General features: G+C 39.8%; 1 protein-coding gene across 4 annotated transcripts in view; it reads right to left on the bottom strand.

Moving 5' to 3' along the window:
- The window catches only part of wwc3 (WWC family member 3), a 53,128-nt gene extending 28,176 nt beyond the window's left edge, over positions 1-24,952 (bottom strand). For 2 of the 4 annotated variants that reach the window (XM_047375812.1, XM_047375813.1), the window contains exons 1-4: positions 24,356-24,950; positions 3,796-3,905; positions 3,037-3,237; positions 2,515-2,591 (exon numbers count right to left, since the gene is read on the bottom strand). In XM_047375812.1, coding sequence (XP_047231768.1) covers positions 2,515-2,591; positions 3,037-3,237; positions 3,796-3,905; positions 24,356-24,501 — 534 coding nt within the window. In that variant the 5' untranslated portion in view covers positions 24,502-24,950. Of the gene's footprint in view, positions 1-2,514; positions 2,592-3,036; positions 3,238-3,795; positions 3,906-24,355 lie in introns of all 4 variants that reach the window. The other 2 variants (XM_047375811.1, XM_047375814.1) reach the window with 2 other exon arrangements.
- Positions 24,953-26,002: the final 1,050 nt, after the last annotated feature.

Below are 26,002 nucleotides of genomic sequence, written 5' to 3'. Positions count from 1 at the left end.
GTGCACGTCTTGCTGGCACATCTGTGACTAAGACAGCAAGTCCGTCGGGAGCTCCACAGGGTCAATATACACGGCCGGGCTGCTATAGCCAAACCTTTGGTCACTCATGCCAATGCCAAACGTCGGTTTCAATGGTGAATGGAGCCCAAATTTTGGGCTGTGGACAATGTGAAACATGTATTGTTCTCTGATGAGTCCACCTTTACTGTTTTCCCCACATCCGGGAGAGTTACGGTGTGGAGAAGCCCCAAAGAAGCGCACCAACCAGACTGTTGCATGCCCAGAGTGAAGCATGGGGGTGGATCAGTGATGGTTTGGGCTGCCATATCATGGCATTCCCTTGGCTCAATACTTGTGCTAGATGGGCGCATCACTGCCAAGGACTACCGAACCATTCTTGAGGACCATGTGCATCCAATGGTTCAAACATTGTATCCTGAAGGCGGTGCCGTGTATCAGGATGACAATGCACCAATACACACAGCAAGACTGGTGAAAGATTGGTTTGATGAACATGAAAGTGAAGTTGAACATCTACCATGGCCTGCACAGTCACCAGATCTAAATATTATTGAGCCACTTTGGGGTGTTTTGGAGGAGCGAGTCAGGAAACGTTTTCCTCCACCAGTATCACGTAGTGACCTGGCCACTATCCTGCAATAAGAATAGCTTAAAATCCCTCTGACCATTGTGCAGGACTTGTATATGTCATTCCCAAGATGAATTGACGCTGTATTGGCCGCAAAATGAGGCCCTACACCATACTAATAAATTATTGTGGTCTAAAACCAGGTGTTTCAGTTTCATTGTTCAACCCCTGTAACTAACAAACCTGTCTTTCTCTGAGCCAGTGCATCATCATGGAAAGTACACAGTGGATGTGACATTAGCATGGATTCAGAGATGACATTTTGACAGTATTTTCTGGAATGAGTAGTTTTACCCAAAGATGAAATTAAAGTTCATGGTTTTCCATCACAGTGTTTCTATAAGTCGTGAAGATAACAGAGAAAGTGTCAGAGTGACCGGAGTCATCTCCAGCTATATGGAGTTCAGCATAACCACTAAATCACTAAAAAATAATATTTAGCCTAAAATACACAACCCGGCCAAATCAATACAGACAAAGATTCAAAACACAACAAAATGTCCAGAGACGCAGGATGGTTTAAGTATCATTGTCCCACATTAAAATATTTCATGCAATAAACACTCAAAAACTCAATCTACTGAATCTAGCTTTAATCAAATCTATGAATCAAAATAATAAAACAAAATATGTTCCAGATATTATGACCATATCTGCAGTAATCAATGTGTTATGTTAGTTTTGCAGCAGTAGGAATAACCTCTGCTGCTGTTTTAAATGCTTATGTAAATACCATGATCCTGTGAAACCTGCAGAGGATAACGAAGGGAGATGAGAAGGTAATTTGATTGTTCCTACTCACTGTCCAGATACACGACTTTTTGCCACAAGCTATTGGGTTCCATTAAGGATGTCCTTGTCTCATACTTGGAATAAGATCTTCCCCACTTTCCATGATATTTTGCCCTTTAGATGTTAATCGGGTAATATTAAATTTCTTTGAATGTGATCTTTTCTTCAGGGTTCCTAACCCATACCTAGGAAGTTATTCTAGTATAAAACAAATGTGTATAAGAGATCAGTTTAAAGTAAAATGTAGAGATACATCAAGAGTTGGAGAACTAACTTACCGATTCTAGCTTTGAATAATGAAATTATTTTTCTAAAGAAAATAACAAAAGAGAAGAAATGTGCTACCTTTTCTTTATGAATGAAATAGAAGATTATCTAAATGTATGCATCAAAGCACATATCCCTAACCTTTATCTGATTTTTACTAAACTCCATGCTGTTGGTTAATGCCTTTGATAGAGCCAGACAGGTGGGAGTTCTTGGTTTTGAGGCATTTAATTAAAGGTAAAATGAATCTGATTTTCATTATTTGATTTGCCAATCTCCAATTAAGAGAAAATAGGCCAATTTCCATTTCTAAATGATTGATTAACACATCTCTAACAAAATGTAACCAACTGAAACCCGAATTAGTAAAAACTGATCATCTGACCCCACCCTGTTGAAGAATGGCTGTGAAAAAATAGTCAGTTCTTGTATGATTTTAAAATCTGGGATTTCTTTGTCATTGGGACGTGTTTAGACATGCTTCTAGTTTGCTTCAGCAGACAGATTTCTATTTTAACAGAACAATCATACCTTACTCATCTTTTAAACACTGCTTTAAAAAGGACCCGATTCAGGAAATACCCTCACCCATGTGACTGATCTCAGAGTAATATCCAACCTTGCCCACTGAGTCCTGGGCCTATCCTTTGCATGACCCTTTGATGATGATCTCACCCTTGTCCTCCTGAGGCCCCAGGCCAGAGGCACAATATCCTGTAGGGGCCACACCCCAGCACCCCCCCCCCCCTCTCAGTCCAAAAGCACCCCTCACCACAGCCCATTGTTCTCCCTGGATAACAACTTACCCGCTCTCGTTTACAGGCTATTTCCACTTTGATTTGATCAGGGTCGTATTTCGCACTTGAAGACGAGCCGGAAAAAGCTGCAAAGACAGAAAGGAAGGAACAGAGGGGGTTGTTCTCAGCTAATAGTTTTGGTTTTAAGCATAAGCTGTGATAGTAAGGTTGGAGAGGGATCTAGTATCATTTCCCTGACATTGTTGGAAGCTGATGCCCCCTGGATGCTTTATGTGTGAAAATGGACTGAAGTCAGAGGGTGAACTGGGTGGAAGTGTTAAAAGAAGAGGGTGGAGTGAGGGAAGAATGAGCATTTGGAAGGATTTCTATAGCTTTGCATCTCCCCCAGTGTGTGAGAAGACCTCAGCAGTGCAGCATGTCCAGGCCAGATAATTAGGACAGCTCAGCTCAGGGTTTGTTCACATGGGATCCTCAGATTCCTTCTTTTCTCACCACTCCATTCCCTCCATCCCATCTTACATAGGGTTGGGCTATACATACATTCAGATGGAAGACAATGACGAGCCTTACTGCTGGTGATAGAGTGGTTGTCCCCAGAGAGCTCGTCTAATCGCAGCATTTCCTGCTGAGCCAGCTCCAGTCGCTGCTGCTTGACCAGGTACATCTCTTTCTTGGCGTTGAGGGCCTCCTGGGCCACCACAAGGTACTCCTTCAACATGCGCTCCTGCTCCTGCCGCCATTGTGTCCGCGGGTTCTCAATTTGGGTGGTTTCTAACAAAAAGCAAAACAGCAGAGATGCATCAACAATGTTTATGGTAGTATTAGCCAGAAATAATACACTCCCTCTACACTTCTTACTATTTAGAAATACTTAAAAATTCAGAATTTTATGGAAACTGATCATTCAAATTCAAATCACTATATTACAACTTCATTGTGTACTAGACAACATATAACAAAACCTAACCGTGTCTCACAGGCATCAAAAACGAAACAAAAATATTTATAGGATTGATGAGAGAATATGGAAAGAGATAAACATTAGTTCCATAATTTAAAGTAAACAAACTAAACAGCAGTTTTTGTCAGGAAGCTGTGTGGCATTCTGCTGGTTCCTAGAATGATCAGAGCCTAGTTCCTGCAGCAGGTTCGAAAAAGATCCCGGACACAGGGTAGGGAAACTCCAATGACCCTTTCAACTCCCCTCACTATCCTCTGCAGGGGACCCTTGTCTACCATACTGAAGCACACCAGTTGTGATGTAACCTGTATTCAGTACATCTAAAATGACAACAGGATGTGGAGACCAAAGTCCTTAGATGTACTGACTGTTAATGTGGTCGATGTAGTAAACTCCCACTTGCTGGTCGTAAACCTCCTCCCACCCTAGAGGAAGCTCATCTCCAACACAGTCAGCAAACGTTAGTGGTTTTGTAATCCTGGAGGAAAAGAAAATTATTATTAAGTCCAGTTACAAAAATATAGAACATTTAGCGAAGTTATGACATATCTTGTACTTTGTTTCATATATGTTAAAACCCCCTTTTTTTCTTAACCTTTATTGAAAAGTGAAGCATAACAATTTCAGCCATATAAACTAAGGCTTTTGACATAATGATTAACACAGCAAGTATCAAACTAAAAACATGTTTTTAAAAAAATTTGTAATTTTTTCTGTTGGCATCAAGAAGCTTGCAGGGTTTTATGCCTCAATTTATTATGTAAATAGAGATTATGGAGGAGGACTTAATGGAGGAGACCAAAACAAAAAGGAAACATTCGCACACATGTTGAACCAGTTATATGAGTTACAATTTTACAGCTTCTCATAGAAGGTCACAGAAAAATATTTGTTTTAGTTTTATATTTAAGCCTGTTTTTGACACGAGACTTGAAGCACAAATTGGCATATATTCATCATGTTGCTGAAAAGGCAGTATGGTAACCTTAAGTAAAATAACCTGTTTTATGCTATCATGGTGTTTACAAAAAAAAAACAAAGAAAAAAAATATATATACACACACACACAAGGACATAATTCCCTTTATAAAAAACATTAAAAAACAATTCAAAGCCGTTTTCTTTTACTAGACATACTTCCATGCAGCCCAATTTGTTTTCGTCATAAACTGTAGTTACCTACTTTCAGCCAGCTGACCAGGGGTGTGCAGAAACATGATGGGTACGGATGAGTGCTGTACTTCTCTAATCTCCATATACCTGGAGAAAACTAGTCCTCCCAGCATCTTAAAAGTACTTTAAAATATAGATACGTGGCAGAAAATTTTAGCTGTTTTAATAGCATAATTTATTGAAACCTCAGTATACCTTGCTACCCTGGAGGTTTCTGTTTATTATTGCAATGCTGTGGATTCATGACAAAATGAAAACCTTGGCATGAAGACCATGAAGTCATTAGATCAGAAAACAAAGCAGTGGACAGTCCTCCGTAATGGCTCAGTAAACTGAATTACTGCCTGAAGACCTTCAGAGGACAGTACTAAAACTGCCAGCAACATCCCCAGCTAACCTACATGAAGCTTTTAGAAGTATTTTAGAAAAAGAATCAAGACTAGAGTTAGACATGAAATGCTGAGAAATGTTCTGGGTCAACAAAACATAAAGAAACGTTGGTCAAAATCACAGTAAAGCAAGTCAAGGACCCACATTCAAGACAAGCCAAATTCAGAAAATATTCTTCTTGACCATTTCTGTCTTCCAGGTGTTTTCATGTTGTTTAAAATAAATATATGGTGTGTTAACATTTTGTAAACCTAATTTATCAGGTTTCTACACGATTAGGGCAGCCGTTAAATTTAGTCAAAAAACTACTAGGCTAGCTTAGCAAGCATTATTGTAGCTACTACACAGTAGCTAGTGCGTTTCCTTTAGCTAGAAAGTAGGAATTTTGACACAATAATAATGTCATATCCAACTAAACCATGTTGTTGTTCCAAGTCAGAAAAACCAAGCGATTTGCTATTTGTTCTGCTTGTTGATGAGCTATGGTCTGAGATAAAAACCTAATTATATTTATCAAAGAATTATTGCTGAGTGCATGTTTGCAATAATTGTTTAGAGACAAAATCAGTAGCCATGAGAATGGACCAAATATTAATAGCTGACGAGTGAATTATTATTACCTCCCCCAAGGAGGTCATGTTTTCAGTTGAGTTTGTTCGTCTGTGTTAGCAACTTCACGGGAAATGTTAAAAAATTTTATTATTTCTTTTTTAGCCCAAGCAAGGATCCATAAAAGTTTGGTGGTGATCCGGATCCAGGATTTTTTTTAAAGGATTCCTTGCCATTGCAGAATAGGGTAATTTTTAAAGTTATTGCATCCAACTCCTCAATAACAAACCACAAAGGCTTGACAAAAATTAAGGCCAAATAGGAATCTATGGCATCGGTGACACGATGTTGTGTGGTGGAGGTACCAATATTTATATCTCTTAGCAAGCATTATTTAGGGTTACAAGTCTCTATCTCAGTTAAAGTCCAAGGTTCAGGCAGCCTAAAATAAGAGGGCTCAGGATGCTAAAACAAGCAGTGAAATTACACTTTATTATGAATGTAATGAAAAGAATGTAAACAGCCCTTAACTTTTCAAAAATTAGATTTGTCAGATATTGGACTGAGGAAAAAAGCCCAGACATTTTTTTCCATGCTCAGTTGTTTTTCCACACTTAGTAGGGGTGTAAAAGTACACAAAAATACCGAAAACATCTGGTACAGTCCTGACGGTTCAGTAGACATGCACCAAATAAATAAAGCGTTGTTTTATACCTGAACACATGAAGAATGTTTATGTGCAGAACTAAGTGTGCAATGCAACATTCTGTAGCACAACTTTAAACAGTGACACCAAAACAAAGATGAGTCATAGCTCAATCTGCTCTTAACTGAATTACTCACCTGAAACAACATTAAGCTAACCAACAAAGATACTGGAGAAATAACAGCTGATGTTCAGATACCTACCTGTAGCATCCAATCAGCATAAACTCTGTACATTATTTTTTTGCAAGTCGTTTTCTGGGGATTTTCCTAACAGATGATCATGTTGCATTCAGGTAAAGCTGGGATATTAGGTTGTCTCAATATTAAAACAACTCCAAAGGGATTTAAACAAGTTTTATTCTATGGGTACAGTCTTATTTAAACATTTCTAAACATTAAAGCTGCAGTATGTAACTTTTGTAAAAATGTATTTTTTTTCACATATTTGTTAAAACTATAACTATGTCCTGACAGTCAAATGGGTCAGGTAATCTTTGGAAAAAAAACAAAAACCCAGTGGTCCTACTATCATTTGCAGAAATACACCGCTCCAGGTCAGAAACAACCAATCAGAACCAGGAGAAATGTCTTAGCGGTGTCAATCACGCGCTGCTTACACCCCTCCCCCCACAAGACTGTTGGCGTGCTGCAGATGTGCTAATTTGAGGATCAGGTTTGTAGTCCAAGTATGGTTAAAAGTGAAAAACTTTACAGGAACATTTTCTTAATTTTAGCTTTGAACATATGTCACCATCCAGCTCAGAACTGTGTTTCAACACAAAAAAAAAAAAAGAAACAAAGAAAAATCTAAATAGACAGGTCAGACCTCAAAGAAAAACCAGAAGCTGGTATTGGCCAGGAAAAAAGCTTGATCGGTGCATCTCTAGTTTAAAATGTGATTTCATGTAGTTAGATACAGTTTATAAAATAAGAAACGTTCTTTCAGTCAGGTTCAGTCTTTGAAAACTAGACTGAACCTAATTAGAACAGCCTTCATGTTAAACTCATAGAAAACCGTACTTTGGGAATGTGATATAAATAGTTATAAAAAGGACTTTCTTCCTAAATAATGATCCAGTGGTGATACAAACACAAAAAAACCTTAAAAAAATGAAACATTTTGCTAAAGCAAAGCCTTAGCATGGTGCAGTTCTAACAGACAGATACATAACACATTGGCTATCAAAATGTTTGATGATAGTGTTGCATACACTAACTGATTACCATCAATCAGGGGGTCCGGTCAGGGCATGAGACCTGGTAAATGGTGAGGTATGCATACAAGGAATGGACGTCCCAGTAAAAGTAACTGCTCTGCATTCCTCAGGAGACAGACGCTTCGGTTTTCCTCTCTACGCTCCAAAACCTACTGCACTGGATCTTACTTCCGCTTTCTTTTGTCAACAAAATGGCTTTCAGGCGAAATGCCATCAGCGTTTAGACACATCCCGATGATTTAAATTAGAAGACGACACAGCGTTAGTCAGTCGATCTGAAAAAAAAAAAGGCTGTTTATGAAAGAGGGCGTACTCTCATAAAAATGTCTGATGTTCCAATAAAAGCTTCAAGGAGCGGTGCTCAATCATACTCCGTGATGAATCAGTTGGGCTTCTCAAAAACATTCAGGGCTTCAGAGTCGAGCTCCCGATGCATACCACACATTACTGGGAAATTCAACAGGTCATGTCAGTTCTACACATTCCAGTTGGTATAATTTAGTAGTGCAGAATGTTATGACAGCAAAAATGCTCCTATTGATGTCCTTTATTTCCTCAAACACGGATTAACCGATAAACGCACTAAAGTGAAATAGTCTGCCAAAACACGCACTTTAATAAATCAGTAGGTTAGGGTATAACAATTATGTTATTGTGGAATTGAATTAATTATATTCAATTCAATAACATTCAGACCAATTCATTAATTTCAGTAAACAGCTGTTCTGTGAAAAACCATGCTGAAAAGATTAATAGTGTAACACCTGAATTTCCCCACTGTGGGAAAATAAGGATATTTTTAACGGTCTGTTTTCGGTATGATTCAATCAAGAGAAACAAATCATTTGTTTTCTAACTTTAATCAGCAGTAAATTAAGATGTTTTTCAAATTCTGAAAATAATTTACTGACTGGATATTTAGTTATCCCATCAATAGTTGAATTTTTTTCAATTAATAAAGGATGAGCAAGTATACCCAATGCCTGGATAGATAGATTATACACAATAAAACTACTTGAGCACGGTCATCGTTGTTTTTCCAATAAGACAGTGATGACATTCGACAGTAAAAAAATATTTAAATCACGGAGTTGAGATCCACAGCTCAGTTGAGAGAATTTAACAGGACAACTATTATTCATGCTCTTCACAAATCTGGCTTTTATGGAAGATGGCGTTAAACAAGGCTGTGAGAGTCCTGTATGCAGTTTACCATAATCCATACAGAGAACACAGCAACAAGGTGTTCAGGTCAGATAAGACCAAAACTGAACTATTATACCTACATGCAACAGTGTGGCCGAAATCTAACACTGCCCATTCCCCATTGTCACTGTCACACATGGAGTGGCAGCATTATGCTGTGGGGATTGTTTTTCTTGAGCAGGGACAGGGAAACTGATCAGAGTTGATGGGAAGGTGGGGGGGGGGAGCTAAACACAACCTGTAAGGAAACATTTAGGAGGCTGAAAAAGACTTAAGACTGGGGCTGAGGTTTACCTTCCAGCAGAACAACAACTCTAAACATACAGCTAGAGCTACAATGGAATGCTTTAGATAGGACCAGTCAAGGTCCAGTCAAAGTCCCGACCTAAATTGAATTGAAAATTCATGGCATGACACTCACTTTCCAATCTGACTGACCTTGAGTCATTTTGCCTAGGAGGAATAAAATCTCAGTCTCTAGATGTCCAAAACCAGTACAAAAAAGACTTGCAGCTGTAATTGGAGCAAAATGTGGTTCTGGAAAGTATTGATCAATGGAGGACTAATGACAAATGGACCAAACACTTTTCAGCCTTATATTTGTAAACCTTTGAAAACTATGCATCATTTTCCTTTCCACCTCACACTGACGTCAGTCTCATTCAGAATAAAACCACTAAATTCTTGTCGATTACATTTTGTAAGCAGGCTAATGCCACAATTTATGAATTTCTTCTGCTTTTGACCTTTCAATCAAAAAGGCAAATTCCTCATTCTCCAACACATTACATAAAACAATGATTTTTCCTCCATAAGTCTCCCAAACTTATAAGAACCTAATTTGACTCATAAAACAATGATAAAGAGATTACCAAAATGCTTTAAATACCTCAGTGAGACAGCCAGAGGCATGAACGCACTGGGTTAAAGGAGCCGCGCATGTCGAGCTTCAGGACAAAGCAAACAAGGCCACACTTCTTACCTGCTCCTGCTCTGAATGTTTGTGAAAGGCAAACAAATGTCAAGACACTAATTACTCTTGTAAGCAATCAGGAAGGGTCAGTAATACCTTTGCTTTGAGGTTTAACTTGCATATAGACAGAAGCAAGAACACTAAAAAGAAAAGCAGGGGCTTCTAATTAAGGCATTGTGCTATTCTTAAAAGTAAAACCAACAAACAACAAACTTAAAAAAAGGGCAATGCTCAGAAGAAAGACAGAGATGTGGGAAGCTACGTGACGTCAGAGGGAGTTTAATCCTGAACTGCCCTCTGACCCAGCTACAGAGACAGAGACAGCAAAGGGAAAAACATGTCCTCCTCTCACAGCTCTGAATCTCAACATCTGAATGTTTGGTTTGTAACGCAGTCTTGTGACAGGGGCCTCTGTGTTCCAAGTCCTGTCTTGGGAGAGTCTCTAACCGCTGCAGAGCAGACTCTTAAAGAAACGGACACACAGCAGGACAGAGCTTCATGAGGACACCTACTTAAAGAACAGTCACTATTCAGTAAAAATAAAGCTAATAATCATAAGTGGTAGGCTCTTAAAGACTCTTGATATGAAATGTTTATAAAAAACGTCTACGGATCAGCCTCAGTCTGGTTCTGGGGGACAAATATCCAAGTCATTCTCCTGTCGGGCTGGCACACTGAAACTAAATAAACCTGTGATTGCTGACAGTGTGAAACAGCCAACACCAAATTAACTTGGCTTTGGCTTTTAAGGTTATAAAGGGATTTCCATAATAACTATATTTATACGCCAACATTATGAAGGCAGCTGCAGGATTAGTGTAACTAAACAATAAGTGCTAAAATGGGACTATTAAGCAAGATTCCTGTCTTGCTGGCTGTGTGATTCATTAGATGACCAATGCTTGTAGATATATAACACATCTTAGCAGTCCATATTTAAACAGGGCCTTTTAGGACTGACCACAAAGACGTTCAAGATCTAATGCAGTTAATGGCCTTCAATGGTTTCCAGGAGATGATCGCCTATTTTTGATTTCCTGAAATTCCTTTGTAGGCTTCTTGAAGTTATCTTCTTGTACAGCATGAAATGTTGGGCGTAAATGACAACACATCTGCAATTACTATTAGGCTCCTGATCTACAGCTAAAGTTAAACTTTAACTGCTTTATTGAGAAACAGCAGACATGACATAGATCCTAATGAAAGATTAGCTACCCTCCACTTTTTTTGCACCCCAGTAAGCATATATAAAAAGCAGACCAGAGTTTCATGTAAAATCTACTCAGGGTGTTTTTGAAAAGAACCACTCCCACAGCATCACAGAACCTCCACCTTAGTCAATAGTGGGCATGAGGTGCTTTACCACGTATTCCTCCTGTTTTAAACCAGATCACCCATGAGTGTTTGTTGCTGAAAAGCTCAATCTCACCATCATCAGTCCAAAGCTTACAGTTCCAGTTCAAGTCCTAGTAAAGTTCTGCACAACTCCACATGGTTAGGCCTTATAATGGTAGAACAGAAAAGGCTTTGTCCTGGCATCGTTTGCCAATAACCGGTTGCCATGTAGATAGCATCTAATGGCTGGTATAGCTACTTTGTGACCTCATGATGCCACTTTTTGGAGGTATTTTTACCTGCCTTACTTCCTCCTCATTGTACATGGTGGCAAGATAAACCCTATATCTATACTGATCAGTGTGTGTCACGGGTCCAGTTTTCTTTTAACGTTTTAATTACTGCTCTGACTTATAGTCATTTCCTGACACATGAAGATCAACACATCTGCTTTACTTCAGTGGCATGCTCTCTTGTGTTCCCCATGTTGAAGGGGAAAGAAAAGGGCCAAATGTGTCACATTTGTCAGTAATAGTATCCCTGGGTAACAGGTAGTCATGGATTACTAAATAAAAGTTCCTAGAAACTTTGATCAAAATTACAAATGCTTCAGCTACACTTATTTTAAAGGATGGTTAGGAGTGCAGTTAAAAACAAATTAATCACACTTTTATAAAGTTGGTTTTTTCCCCTACTGAACAAATTATGCAGCTACAGATTTATTTATATGTGGAGAGTGCTTTAAATCTGAAATAAATGACTCCTATAGCCACATTACACAATAAAAACATGTTTGGGGACCTGAAAATACACTGGCTAACGTATAACGTAAATATCATCAGTCATGAGAGCTCAGAATACTTTCGACCTGGTTAATCCATGTGATAATGCTTGTTTGCCTGCAGCATACAATTATCTGTTGGCTGGTTGGTCTACAACTATAGTACTGTTTTGATCCACAAACTGAAGGAGCCTGTTATAACTGGCCTGTTAGGTGCCTCAGTTTGGTTGTTCTTACTTGAATAATCATTTTTATAAATTATCAGCAGAAAGCAAAAGCAAAATCAGTGTACGAGTTGTCATTATCAAGACAACAGCAAATACAATTCAAATATTTGCCATCCATTCACCCACAAGTTCAAGAAAAAACTACATCAAACTTCTATCCTTTGTGCTCAACACTGAACTGCCAGGAAACACCCTACAGACAAGCGCCCCCTCCTCAGCAGTTGGGACAAATCATCTGGCAATTAAAGAAGCAGAGGAGACCAAACATCGAGAAACGAAGCAGGAGCAACTTTTAATAGGGAATAATTCTGAACATTTCCCTGTACCACAAAGAAACAGTGGGAGGTTTATCCTTGATTCAGTTAATAAGCATTCATTTCTGAGCCAGCAACAATTTGTCATATAGTTTACACTGTTAACGGGTTATTGTTATTTCTACTGAAGGTAAACCAGGAAAAAACAAAATCCAGGCTCTCTTTGAACCTGGTTTTTGAAAATGTTGCTCAGATCTGAGATAATAGGACTCCAGATCCTTGTACTTAATTTATGTTCCCAGAAATTAAGGTAAATGGTACCAATTTAATTTTGACATTTGATACATAAAGAGGAGACATGATAAATAATGTTGTGCAAAACATCAGAGTTCTTTAAAGCCAAAGCTAATATCTGTACTGAGTTTCTCGCAGGTGGTTGCAGGTAAAAGTAGACCTATGCTGATGGCTTCTTTCTAATCAACCTCCATGTGTTGATTGTCAAGATCTGCCTCTCATTTTTGAATAGTGTTCAATATACCAGCACTATGAGCATATTACAATAAATAAAAAGGGGAATTAAAACGAGAGAACCCACACATGCAGAGTGAGAACATGCAAACTCCATGCAGAAAGACCCCCGGCCAGGAGTCGAACCCAGATTCTCATGGTATGGCAACCTTGAGTTAAAATGCAGAGTTTTCATCCAATTCTACGTACTGCTGCTAAAATGTAGTATATTGATATTTTGATTTTCATGCATGCACTTAAGACGCATGTAGAGTAAATGTATTAGTGCTTATTGTGCAGATTAGCATCCCCTGTCCCCATTATTGGGTAACAGAAGTGTAACAAGATGATATTAGTTGGTTAATTATGTGTTGTTAGTCTGGTTGCAGTATGTTGCTCAACATGGCTCCAACAGCTTTTCAACAGTAGTTTCAGTCATTTATTATGAGTGACGGGTTTCCACACAAATGATTTCAATAAATATCTGATTAAAAAGAAAAAGACTTTACGTAATACCTTTACTACAAGGAAAAACATTCCCAAGACTACCTTTACTTTGAAACCTTTGTCTTGTTACTCAAATCAGAACAACAAACTAAGATGTGCTTCTTCAGCCAGCTGAGGAGCAGTGCACAAGAAAAGGCAGGGCTGCGCAACTCCGTGCTCACTCCAGCACTTTGTCATTAAAGGTAAAGTATAGGAACGGTATGATGGGACATTTCAATCGGTTTTGGAAGGCTCTTTAAACCTTGGTGTACCTTGATACTGGTAACTGGCCCATTAGTCTGAAGTCTCACAAGCAAAGCATTACCAATAATACAACAGCTACATTAAAATTGGTAAGAAAAATACTTGTCCTACAAATTCAACCACAATTTAAAAGGAAGGTTTTTTGGGGGTGTTTGTAACCTTTAATGAAAGTGGGTACAGATATCTTTATTTCAACGCTTTACATGTTGATTATCATCTTCCTTCAGTCACAGAAAAGACAGAAAGTGAGACCATTATCTAAAAAACGAGAAAAATAGAATCTGAAAATGAGAAGCATGTTCAGCTGTGGAGGGACGAGATGCTTGGAGGTCTGCTCATGTCTTGCAGTGTCTCAGTAAAACATATTTAGTTGTTGGAGACATTTGCTAATTCTAGAATAATCTGTGCCATTCTGGGTTGTCCCAGAAGATATTTCCATCTGCACAGACCCCCCCACCCATGCTTTGCCTGGTGACGGGCTGCAGGATGGGAAAGGCATGTGAAACTGGAGTCTGAGTGGCCGGACTTCGTATGGTCGGGTCGTCCCCAACAGCTCCTTAGTTGTGGCACCTGGGCAACAACAGCTATTTTCCACAAAGTAGACTACAGATCTCACTAAAAAATAATAGATTATTGGTATTTTAAAAAAGGACCAAACTGTTTTCATTACTTTGGAACAGGCATGGGCAGGTTACCGGTCGTAAGGTATACTAAGGCTCCAAAAGGTGGTTCTGAGTTTTTGAAATTAAGTTCTGTGTTATTATCGGTAATAGCTCCCTTACCTGCAGTAGACAGAAAAGCAAAGCAATTAAAAACAAACTGAGCATGTTCACATCTGTGGGATCCAACACTATGTTGATGGTTATCTGCCTTCTACACTTTTCAAGAGACCTCATGTATTTACGTTATTCACTGTATAACACATCCTGTGTTACTACGTTAAAGTGACACTGGGGGATGCTCCAAGCTGTATCAATCCGTCTGATCAGATGATCATGAGTCTTCTGGGATAATGTCCGAACGACGAGACCTGGAAAACCACAGGAACATAGATCTTCCATGACATTGAACAAATGGCCTGTCACAAAGTCAAAAACCTTTACTGCGCTTGGCGGTCTAAGATTAGACAGACAAGTTGCAGCTAAGAATAGCAACAGAAGACTTAATTTTTTGTAAAACTGTAGACATTTAAATTGGCTAAGATAGGGCTGTATTTCTCACCTATGAATATTTTCCATTTGACTCATTTTAAATAGCTAAAAACCAGCTTAAGTGGGGGTGGAATAATTAGCCGTTAGCCTTCCTCCGTCCTGAGCATTTGCTGACTCTTCCACCAGCTCATTATGGTTTGACATTATTTACAAAAGGTAAGGTAACTATTATTGACAAGACCACAGAACCCCACTTGAAAAGATCCAAACTATCCATTTAAAATGCTTAAAATTTTCCACCACACAGTTTAAAGTCCATTAATGAAATGCCCAAGAAAGATCCGAGGGGGACCCTTGATTTCTCCAACTGTACAAAGCATAAAGTAAGACAGTGCAGCCCGTTCCCCACATGTTGCTAGATAATGAAGGTCACCTGACAAAAAGACAGCTAATACACTTTTACCTTGCTTCCAAGAATGACAGATTAAGCTGTTTGTACATATTTCTGTTCAGGAAAAACCAAGATTGTCATCATTACTAAAGTATCATAAGTAAAACTGGTAATCTGCTAGTTGTATATCTGTTAAATAGTCAACCGTGCACTACCTTTGCAGACAGCCTGACTAACTAACCATCAAACATCCTCGTTATTCATGTGTTACTCTATAAAGACCAGAACGGCTACAATAGAGAAATAATTCAACGTTATAAAAGTAATAATGATACATTACTTTAGAAGCAGGAGGAATACAACACTTAGATGATCCAATACAATTTATGTAAGTAACATGATGTTATGGCATTTTTACTCAATACAGTGAGAATCTTAGAATCTGGACCGCTGCATCTTTGCTCGACCACCATAAAAACAGCAAATGCTACGACTGGCGCAGGATGTCCTAGACAGACACAAAACCATCACATCAAATTCTGCACATTTTTCTTCTTACCCTAAATGCCACCTGCTTTAATTCCCAAAGTGTGACACAAACAATGAGAAACAAAAAGGCCACAAGTGTTGTTGGTCTAAAAATTCCTCTCTGTGCTAAAAAAGAAACTTGAAAACAACTTTCGGAGGAATGTCCCAGCCTCTCTGGAGCGTCCATTACAGAGCAAGCAGCTGACACAAGTGCTTCTCCCATTATATGTTAAATCTTTTAGAAATAAGTCTCTATAAGTAGACTGAGATCCCCGTCTCTGTGCACATTTAGACAGTGTCTGGACACATGGAAGGGAGTGGGCCAGGGCAGAGCTCGCTCAACCGCAACCAGAGTAAAACTGCTCAACTGTCAGGGATGGAGGATTTATCCTACCTACCAAGACAGTTCACAGCTCAACTGTGATGGTACTCAAATACCTTAATACTTTAATTCTACAATATTTGGTTCCTTTTTCTACAAGCTTTCTTAACTTTACTGAGAAAAGTTAAATGATCTGTGGTATAATCCCGACACTTGGTAAAACTGCCCCTTCAGCCGGCTAATAGGTAGCTTAGCACCACTGGATGGAAAAAGAGGGACAAAAGTTATTTTAAAGTCGTAGCTGCAATTTTTGATTTTGGACAAATAAATTTTTTTTTCTATGGACCATCACACATACATTTGTTTGGACTCATATCTATTCATTATCTGCAAATATTGAGATGGCAATATTACTTATAAATACACATTTTCCCTACTGCTCCCTTGTTCATCTGTACCTCCAACACTCTCTGTGGCCTTTACAACTTGGACACCCTTATTCTGTTTCAGCGATGAGCATAAACTAAAGTTGGATCCCATGCAACAGGCTAAATATTACACTGGTAGGCACACTGCAAACTCAAAACACTAGGAAACTATTAGCCAGCAATTACTGCATTTTGAACAGTCATTTGCAATGCCGCTATTGTGATGAAAAAAATTCAAACTGGATTAAAAAATGGAAATTAATATCGCCCCAACAAGTACACAGCTTACAAATAAATGTGTGTTGCAGTAAAAGCTGCAATAATTACTTCAAAAAGCAAGTCAAAAATCATGGACACACACCAAGCTGTCACCTGCTAGGCCTGGGCGGATCACCTGTATCGAGGTTTTATGATGTTACAGTTTCAAAACAGCTAAAATTTTGACCTCTTGCAGTTTAAAGCTTTAAGACTGGTATACAAGTTCCAAGAAACATGTTTGTAAAGCAGCAGAGTACAGGCTAGCTGAGAAGATTACTAAAGAACATGTTACTATCAGTTATACTACCAGTGCTCAATAAGAGCAAAACATTAATATATAATATTCTCTAAAATTAGCATGTTTACGTGAAAACTAATCTTACATTTAGCCTGCGTATATTCTAAATGTTAGTTTAAGTTGATGCATCAAAATCTGCTTAGCCAATTTTAGGTGTAATTATTAGAAACCCTACAAATAAATATGCCATTTTTTGCAGCAGTGTTCGTCATTGGTTTTTCTATTTGAAATAAAAAATGAAATCACATTTGATTTAAAAATCATTGGGTAATTTACTTCAGTGTATCATATTGTCAGAACCTCCTCCTGACCCATGTTTATCATCTACATGGTTTTTTTTTTGTTTTGCATTAGAATTGTGCAGATGTGTGGACGGCAGGGGGGAAGGCACAATGGTGCCCCCTGAGTACGAGCTTTGTCCACTGACTCTGGCATGTCCTGTTTAGGTAGCATTCTTCACAATATACACACAGGAAAAGCGCATACAGCTGCTGCAGCTGATGAAAGGGCATAGAGGTGGACAGAAATGATGCTAAGCAGAATTTAAGCAATCAGTGGACATCTTTATTGTAGTAAATCATGCAGAAATCTAAGCTAAAGAGACAGGAAGTGGGACATCAAAGGGGGTTAACCCCTGTAACGGCATCAGCTGGAGGAAAGAGGTCTGAACATCCAGAACAAGGAGAGGGTTGACAAACATATTGTCTGCAAATAAAAAAAGAACACTGGAAACACATAGGGCCAAATGACAGCCCATGTTCAGCAACACCCTCTGCAGCAAAAGACAAAAAAGAGCTATCATAATGAAAATACTGGGGCAGGCAAAATAACAGCGGGGTTCAGCACATGTGAATAATCTTTCAGTGCTGGAAACACAGCTCACCCTTTCCAGAATAATTGAATTTGGTGTGCTTTGTGACCAAGCATAAAGGCCTCCCTTTGCTGAGCGGCAGGCCAACCATGACTGTTGCATAACAGAGCTAATAAAGGAGGCCTATAAGGGCCCAGGATGAGAGAAGGATAGAGACACATGGGAACTGCCTCTGTTCTGCTGCTCTGTCTGGGGGCGTGAGCGAGCAGAGCCCCCGGGCATAAGTGAAGGCATGCCTGACATAACACTCATTCCACAGCAGAAAAAAAGCCCCACAGGAGTGCTTGGCTTATCAGCAGGAGATGGCCAGGCGTTACTTGAAGTATCAATTGTCCTCAGAGATATGAACATTGCAGATGCTGAAGGCAGGATGTACTAGTTTCACATATGGCCAAGATAAACACAAGAACCTCTTCTCCTGTGCTGCAGAAGATTATACAGGTCCTTCTCAAAATATTAGCATATTGTGATAAAGTTCGTTATTTTCCATAATGTCATGATGAAAATTTAACATTCATATATTTTATATTCATTGCACACTAACTGAAATATTTCAGGTCTTTTATTGTCTTAATACGGATGATTTTGGCATACAGCTCATGAAAACCCAAAATTCCTATCTCACAAAATTAGCATATCATTAAAAGGGTCTCTAAACGAGCTATGAACCTAATCATCTGAATCAACGAGTTAACTCTAAACATCTGCAAAAGATTCCTGAGGCCTTTAAAACTCCCAGCCTGGTTCATCACTCAAAACCCCAATCATGGGTAAGACTGCTGACCTGACTGCTGTCCAGAAAGCCACTATTGACACCCTCAAGCAAGAGGGTAAGACACAGAAAGACATTTCTGAACGAATAGGCTGTTCCCAGAGTGCTGTATCAAGGCACCTCAGTGGGAAGTCTGTGGGAAGGAAAAAGTGTGGCAGAAAACGCAGCACAACGAGAAGAGGTGACCGGACCCTGAGGAAGATTGTGGAGAAGGGCCGATTCCAGACCTTGGGGGACCTGCGGAAGCAGTGGACTGAGTCTGGAGTAGAAACATCCAGAGCCACCGTGTACAGGCGTGTGCAGGAAATGGGCTACAGGTGCCGCATTCCCCAGGTCAAGCCACTTTTGAACCAGAAACAGCAGCAGAAGCGCCTGACCTGGGCTACAGAGAAGCAGCACTGGACTGTTGCTCAGTGGTCCAAAGTACTTCGGATGAAAGCAAATTCTGCATGTCATTCGGAAATCAAGGTGCCAGAGTCTGGAGGAAAACGGGGGAGAAGGAAATGCCAAAATGCCAGAAGTCCAGTGTCAAGTACCCACAGTCAGTGATGGTCTGGGGTGCCGTGTCAGCTGCTGGTGTTGGTCCACTGTGTTTTATTAAGGGCAGGGTCAATGCAGCTAGCTATCAGGAGATTTTGGAGCACTTCATGCTTCCATCTGCTGAAAAGCTTTATGGAGATGAAGATTTCATTTTTCAGCACGACCTGGCACCTGCTCACAGTGCCAAAACCACTGGTAAATGGTTCACTGACCATGGTATCACTGTGCTCAATTGGCCTGCCAACTCTCCTGACCTGAACCCCATAGAGAATCTGTGGGATATTGTGAAGAGAACGTTGAGAGACTCAAGACCCAACACTCTGGATGAGCTAAAGGCCGCTATCGAAGCATCATGGGCCTCCATAAGACCTCAGCAGTGCCACAGGCTGATTGCCTCCATGCCACGCCGCATTGAAGCAGTCATTTCTGCAAAAGGATTCCCAACCAAGTATTGAGTGCATAACTGTACATGATTATTTGAAGGTTGACGTTTTTTGTATTAAAAACACTTTTCTTTTATTGGTCGGATGAAATATGCTAATTTTGTGAGATAGGAATTTTGGGTTTTCATGAGCTGTATGCCAAAATCATCCGTATTAAGATAATAAAAGACCTGAAATATTTCAGTTAGTGTGCAATGAATCTAAAATATATGAATGTTAAATTTTCATCATGACATTATGGAAAATAATGAACTTTATCACAATATGCTAATATTTTGAGAAGGACCTGTATGTGCCCAGATATACCACAGGTATCCGTTCACACTCGGATCCAAGTTTTCACTACATGCCGCCACCTAACCAAAGCAGGTCCATCACTCGCTTCTCTCCTGCCTGCAGATGTTCAGCGCGCCGGTAGGAACAAACTTGAACTCTGGCTGGTACACAGCTCTGGTACAGCACATCACTATCATCTCAGCAATAAGACGGTAATCCACCGCAGCTCTTTGTGGGCTAGAGGACCCGAACCAATTGCACTCTGAACAGCCCTGCTGTGAGCTAGAGTACATTAGATCTCAGCAGAAGGAGCCTGCTCTCAGAAGTGCTCACACAAACAGCTGAAGTCTGCCATGAGAGATTGAAGAGAAGCTCCAGAAGCAACAGTGTCCCAAAGGAAATTGGAACTTGAAAAGCATTTACCCTTGAAAATAAGGCATGTTCCCATCCCAACCCCTTGCTCTCCTCACTGGTCTTAAGATGTGAATCTTCGTCCAATGAGATTTTTGAAACGAGTCATTTAAGATCAGAAAGACCTTTTTTGTTGGATGTTGGACCATCATCTTTTCCTTTGGCAGTTTTAGTCATTTCATAGCAGAAATCAATTTGTATTTACTCAAACTGATAATTTAAAGGGTCAGAGAGCTCTGAGTTTTCTCTGCATTACTCCATAGAGGATAAAGCAATGCACCACTGCCCCTTCCCCAACAGTTGCTGTGCACTGCTGGTCAGCTAGCTGAAAGAAGTCTACTACTTTCCCCCCCAATTACAAAAGAGAGAAACCAGGCGGCTTAGACAAGTGTTTCTGGACTCACATGGTCTGGAAGCTAAAGGAAAAACTACAGTCGGAAAGCTACAAGCGGCTAATATCTGTTAAAGTGTTATTTAGTGTTATTCTGTAAAGAGTAGAATTAAAAACATGAACAATAGAGTAGGCCTGTTGATCAGATAAAGAATAAACAAGCCATTATTAGAATAACTGTTCTTCTATTAAACTATTCGCTCATGTTTAACATTTTGGTTTATATTTCGGTGCAAATTAGGTTTTTTCTTTACTCATACAGTGCGAATCTCACCTCTTATCAGTATAATTTTACATTTGTGGTTTTGGATTGCTTAAAACAACAGATAGGGTTGGTAATAATCTCCTACCACGCTTTGATTAGCCAGACTCAACAACTGCACCCAACTATATTTGGACAGTTTCATCTTAAAAGGTGATTTCAGGCATTCTTTAAGACTCTAATGACATGCTATCTCATCTAAAGAGTTATGAATCACCAACAACAGTGAGCTAGTAGATGATATATACACTCTTAATTAGCTTTAAACAGATGAGCTGTCAAACTGGGCCTTCACATTTGCATCGTGCTTCAGGAGCGTTCACACTGGAGGAGAAAAAACAACTTTTTTCTCAGATGCATGTCAGCCAGACGGATTTAGTCTTAGGTAAAAGTGTGATTTATAGGAAAGGTTGTTTAAGGTGGTGACAGAAGACATTCCCCTGGCAAGATAGCCAATAAATCACTGAGCAGCACCAGAACAAATGCAAGAAACATTCCTTTCGTCATGCAAACCTACACCGTCCTCCCTTCAGACACCGACTACTGGAAGATCTTGTGAAACTGTGATCAGCCCTGTGTAACAACACTTCATTAACCAGCAGGAAGGAAAAGGGGGCCTTCAAGGAAATTAGGATTTTCTTATCTAGATTACATCCAGCTACAATGTTGTCCTCTTGCTGGAATCAGGCAAGAAATCTTGTGCATTTCTGGGCAAAAGTCTTGAGTGGCTCATCATCAACAAACATGGCTTAATAGTTTGCTCCCAACAAGTCAACTTTTCTTGTAATTTTTAAAACTGACCTGCCTCACAAGTTCTCAGCCAATACTCCCCCGGGATCCTTCTAGAACGTCAAGACACCTAAACTCCAGAGCCTTTAAATTGAAAGTTTTACTTGCCAACAAAAGTGTTTATTCATGCACCTATAGTACTTTGTACCTTTACCACATTATGCCCAGTCACAACCACAAACATCTATATATTTTATTGAGATTTATATGATAGACCCCCACAAAGCAGTGCAGCGGAAGTAAAATGATACATGGTTTTCAAGGTTTTCTACAAACAAACATCTGAAATGTGTGGCATGCATCTTTAGTCCTGTTTCTTACTCTGATACCCCTAAATAAAACCTACTTGAAACATTGTCTAATAATCTGAGAAGCATTTAAGAAGCCATGGTAACTGGAGGTGTTGCAAAGATCCACAGCTCAGGTGGAGAACCGTTTGACAGGACAACTATCGATTGTGCACTCTACAAATCTGGCATTTATAGAAGAGTCACAGCAAAAACAACACTGATGAAACACAGCTGGAAAAACAGTCCTGCTTGGAGTTTGCAACAAGTCTTGTAAGGAAAACAGCAAACATGTGGAAGAATGCGCTGTGTGGTCACTTGAGACCAAAAACTAGACTTTTTGACCTTATTCAAAATACTACGTGTGACAGAAAACCAATCCTACTGTGAAACAAGGTGGCAGCATTATCTTCAACAGGAACAAGCAGTTTTTAAATTTAATGATTTGTTCACATTCCACGAGCTGCATTTGGGCCCAAAAGTTGATTAGCAAAAAAAAAAAAAAACCTTAACGTCAAAAACCTGTTCTGTATTTGTAATCTGTATAACACTTAAGAGATAAATCTGTAACTGTTTTAGTCATGGGCAATAGGCATCACCGCCCAGGGTGCTGTTCCATCAGGGGGCGGCACAAGCACTTGGAAAAAAAAAAAAGTTTCTATTGCTTACTTGCCTGTGGTGTTACAGCTTAAGCACTGAAAGAAAACATGTCGGCATACTACTGGAGAAAAAAAATAAAAAACTATGATGCTGGAATTTGATTATTAGATTCCTATTTGGTGCTAAACTGGGGGACTATTTCATTCTTTTTAACAGAATTTGGACTACGTTTGAATATTAGGTTTACATATTTCCACAAAAAAATAAATATTTTTATTTCCCTTTATTCTTTGTTATTGAGAGCAAAGTGTACCAGATTCAAATTCCTTATTTGTCTGTACAAACTTGACAACAAAGCTGATTCTAATTCCCTTCTTGCACTGAACATAGATTTTCAAACACATAGTTTGAGGCTTATGAAACTTTATTATATTTCTGAAAACACACACACACACACACACAGCCAGTGTGTTCACTTGTTTGTTTTGGCCCAAGTACTGCAGTAGATTGAAATATTTACACTGATCACAGATTGTTTAAAACATTGTTTTAATTTGAGAAACCATTATTCTGTTTGTGTGGACAAAATATGGGTACCAGGAACAGAACGAAGCCTCGCCCAGAGTGGCATTTTTCCAGGAACAGCCTCCAGGCATAATGGACCGGGGTTAAAATTAGAGAAAAAGCAGCCAGTGATTAAATAAGAACGAAATGATCTCAAAAAAATATCAATCGGAACTACCTAAAAGACTACAAGGAGACACCTTGGACGTAATATATGACAAAATTGCATTTGGCGAAAGACATTTTCACTTTATTGTACGCTTCACTGTGCAGCAGCATACCATAGTTAACAATTTTAGGCCAAACCAAGGTACTCTTGTCAATTTCTACATTTCCCAGCTGAAGTAAAGTACTTGCTCTAATTCCCAGTAATCTTGTAAATCTGCTTTAAGTCCCTACTTGAAACCATTTCTGGGCTGGTGAAATTCAAGTCCCCACAAAAGCACATCCTTGCAGCTTTCCCACTGGCCCAACTAGCATTCTTCACATATTTCTACAAAGATTTCTGGGAGATGGAGTTTCAGGCTCGTGCCCTACAACACTCCACTTCTTAAACCCAGTCAAAAACACACAATCATGGTCACTTGGACATAAACAAGGAGACTTTTAGGCTGTTCTTGAAACGCTGCTCATCTGAAGGAGGTGTCTCTGCATGAAAAGGAAAGGGGTAGCTGGAAAACAATGGCTCTCTGTTAAGATTCGTCAGCCAGGAATGTTTCAGGTCACTGAAAGTCATCAAGTCAACGAGTGTGCTGATGACTTCAGGTGATTGGAGTATGAAACAGAAATCAAGCCTGCTCTTCCTTGAGGCTGAGGACTGCCTTGGCTGACCGGACAGACAGGGTTCTTACTGGCTCAGGGCAGGCTGCTGGTCTGGTAACACCAAACTCCTATGAAACACAACTGAGGCTGAGGCTGCTGTCTAACTCCCTGTCAAAACACTGTCAGATTTGGTGCGTGCAGGGACACATTAAAGTAACCAGCATGGTGCGTTGATAGGATGGGCGTCGCGCACACCCCTGTTTCAGGAGGCTGATCTCAGCTGATCAGAGATTTCCAGATAATTTATTCACATCAAACTGGAAGCTGAATAAATGGAGGGAAGAATAAACTCACTCATACATACACTGTCTTCATCTGCAGAGATATCTCCTTTCAATAGGACTGACATCTCCATGTGCGTACATAGTCTAGAAAGCCCACCTGTTTAATTAACATACATCTGTCTGTATGTGTGTGTGTAATCCCTCTACCCCCAGGCCTCCAGCCTGCCTACCTATCTCTGGGGTCAATCCACGAAGTTTGCCGGGTGTTGTGGTCGATAAAAAACACTCTCCCGTCGTAATCCCGGGCTTCCTCCCAGCCCGCGGGCAGCGGCAGCTCCGAGCTCTCTCTCCGCTTACTGCCGCTGACCCACGGCATAGCGTCGAGACGGTGAGTCGGGAAGAAGCCCCCCTGCCCTGCTTTTCTTTATCCCCCCCGAAAAAATGGGAGTCGTCGGTCTTCACTGCATTACAAGCGACTCCACCTCGTCGCGCTTGGGAAAAGAAACGCAAAAACAGAAGTTTCCACCGAGGTTCTTCGCTTAAACAGTTCCGCAGGAGGAACATCCACTTTCTCCCCCTACAACCCCCCTGAAAACAGTCCAGCGGCGCTCTCACGGTCCTCCATGTTCGCCTCCTCCACCATATTTCATTCCTTCGTGTCCATATTCAGGGGCGGATTTGCATAAACGCTCGGACGTACGACTGAGCGAACTCCTCCGTCCAATGAGGAAACTCTGGGAGTCAGCACTCTCGTTAAAACTAATTACTACAACCCAAACAGGGGCTTTAAAACGGCTTTAAAGTGCCGCTCCACTCAGGAGTTTTACCCGGAAAACGGTGGAAGATGCAAACAGCGATAAACAAGAAATGCTAACTTAGAAGAAAAAAGTTCAAATAAAACTTTTCACTCATTGGTCTATATGACGCAACCCTGTTTTAATTTAACTTAAAAGCGAGTATTTTATAATAAAAAAAAAAAAAACAAGAATAACAATATTTAAGTTAACGAGGAAAACTTTGATTTAAACACATGGACACCTCCCACTAAGTTTGCTGCTGTGAATCTGGGTGTTCTGCAGTGCTACAACAGCGCCACCTCGTGTCTCACATGCAAATAGCATCTTGAACAGGTTTGTTGTCGCTCTCTCGTCACAGACAGTCGCTTATGCATTTCCTTTTCTTGAATATGAATTTAAGAGAGAAAAGGAGACTTTTGAATGAGATGCCACATTTATTTATTAGTTTATGGGTGGTGGTCAAAACATAATCAAAAACTCAATTTATTTCAGTGATATGAAAAAGTTAAAATAGTTAGTTAAAATAGAAAAATCAAAAGCAATAAATGGGTTTAAACCTTGACTTAAAAGAACACAGGGATTCAGCATTTTTGCAATTTTCTGAAAGTTTGTTCCAGATTAGTGGAGCATAACAACTGAATGCCTCATCTTCATGTTTGGTTCTGATACTGTGAATGTGGACTAGACTTAAACCAGGAGACCTGATTGGTGTTAAAGGTTGATACAACGACAACAAATCTTTTATGCACAGGTGTCAAACTCCAGTCCTCGAGGGCCGGTAACCTGCAACTTTTAGATGTTCCTCTGCTTCAACACACCTGAATCAAATAATTAGGTCATTAGCAGGACTCTGGAGAATTTGACTGCATACTGAGGAGGAAATGCAGCCATTTGTTTGAGGTGGGGACCAAAGACCACTTCTCAGTATCTATGCTTTCTGGCTGATGTTTTGGTCACTTTTGAATGTTGGTGGTGCTTTCACACTCGTGGTAGCATGAGACAGACTCTACAACCCACACAAGTGGCTCAGGTAGTGCAGCTCATCCAGGATGGCACATCAATGCGAGCTGTGGAAAGAAG

The sequence above is a fragment of the Girardinichthys multiradiatus genome, chromosome 9 (assembly GCF_021462225.1).
Source record: "Girardinichthys multiradiatus isolate DD_20200921_A chromosome 9, DD_fGirMul_XY1, whole genome shotgun sequence".
Taxonomy (NCBI): Eukaryota; Metazoa; Chordata; class Actinopteri; order Cyprinodontiformes; family Goodeidae; genus Girardinichthys; species Girardinichthys multiradiatus.
The sequence above is the reverse complement of the archived record's forward strand: the minus strand, read 5'-3'. Positions and strand labels throughout refer to the sequence as shown.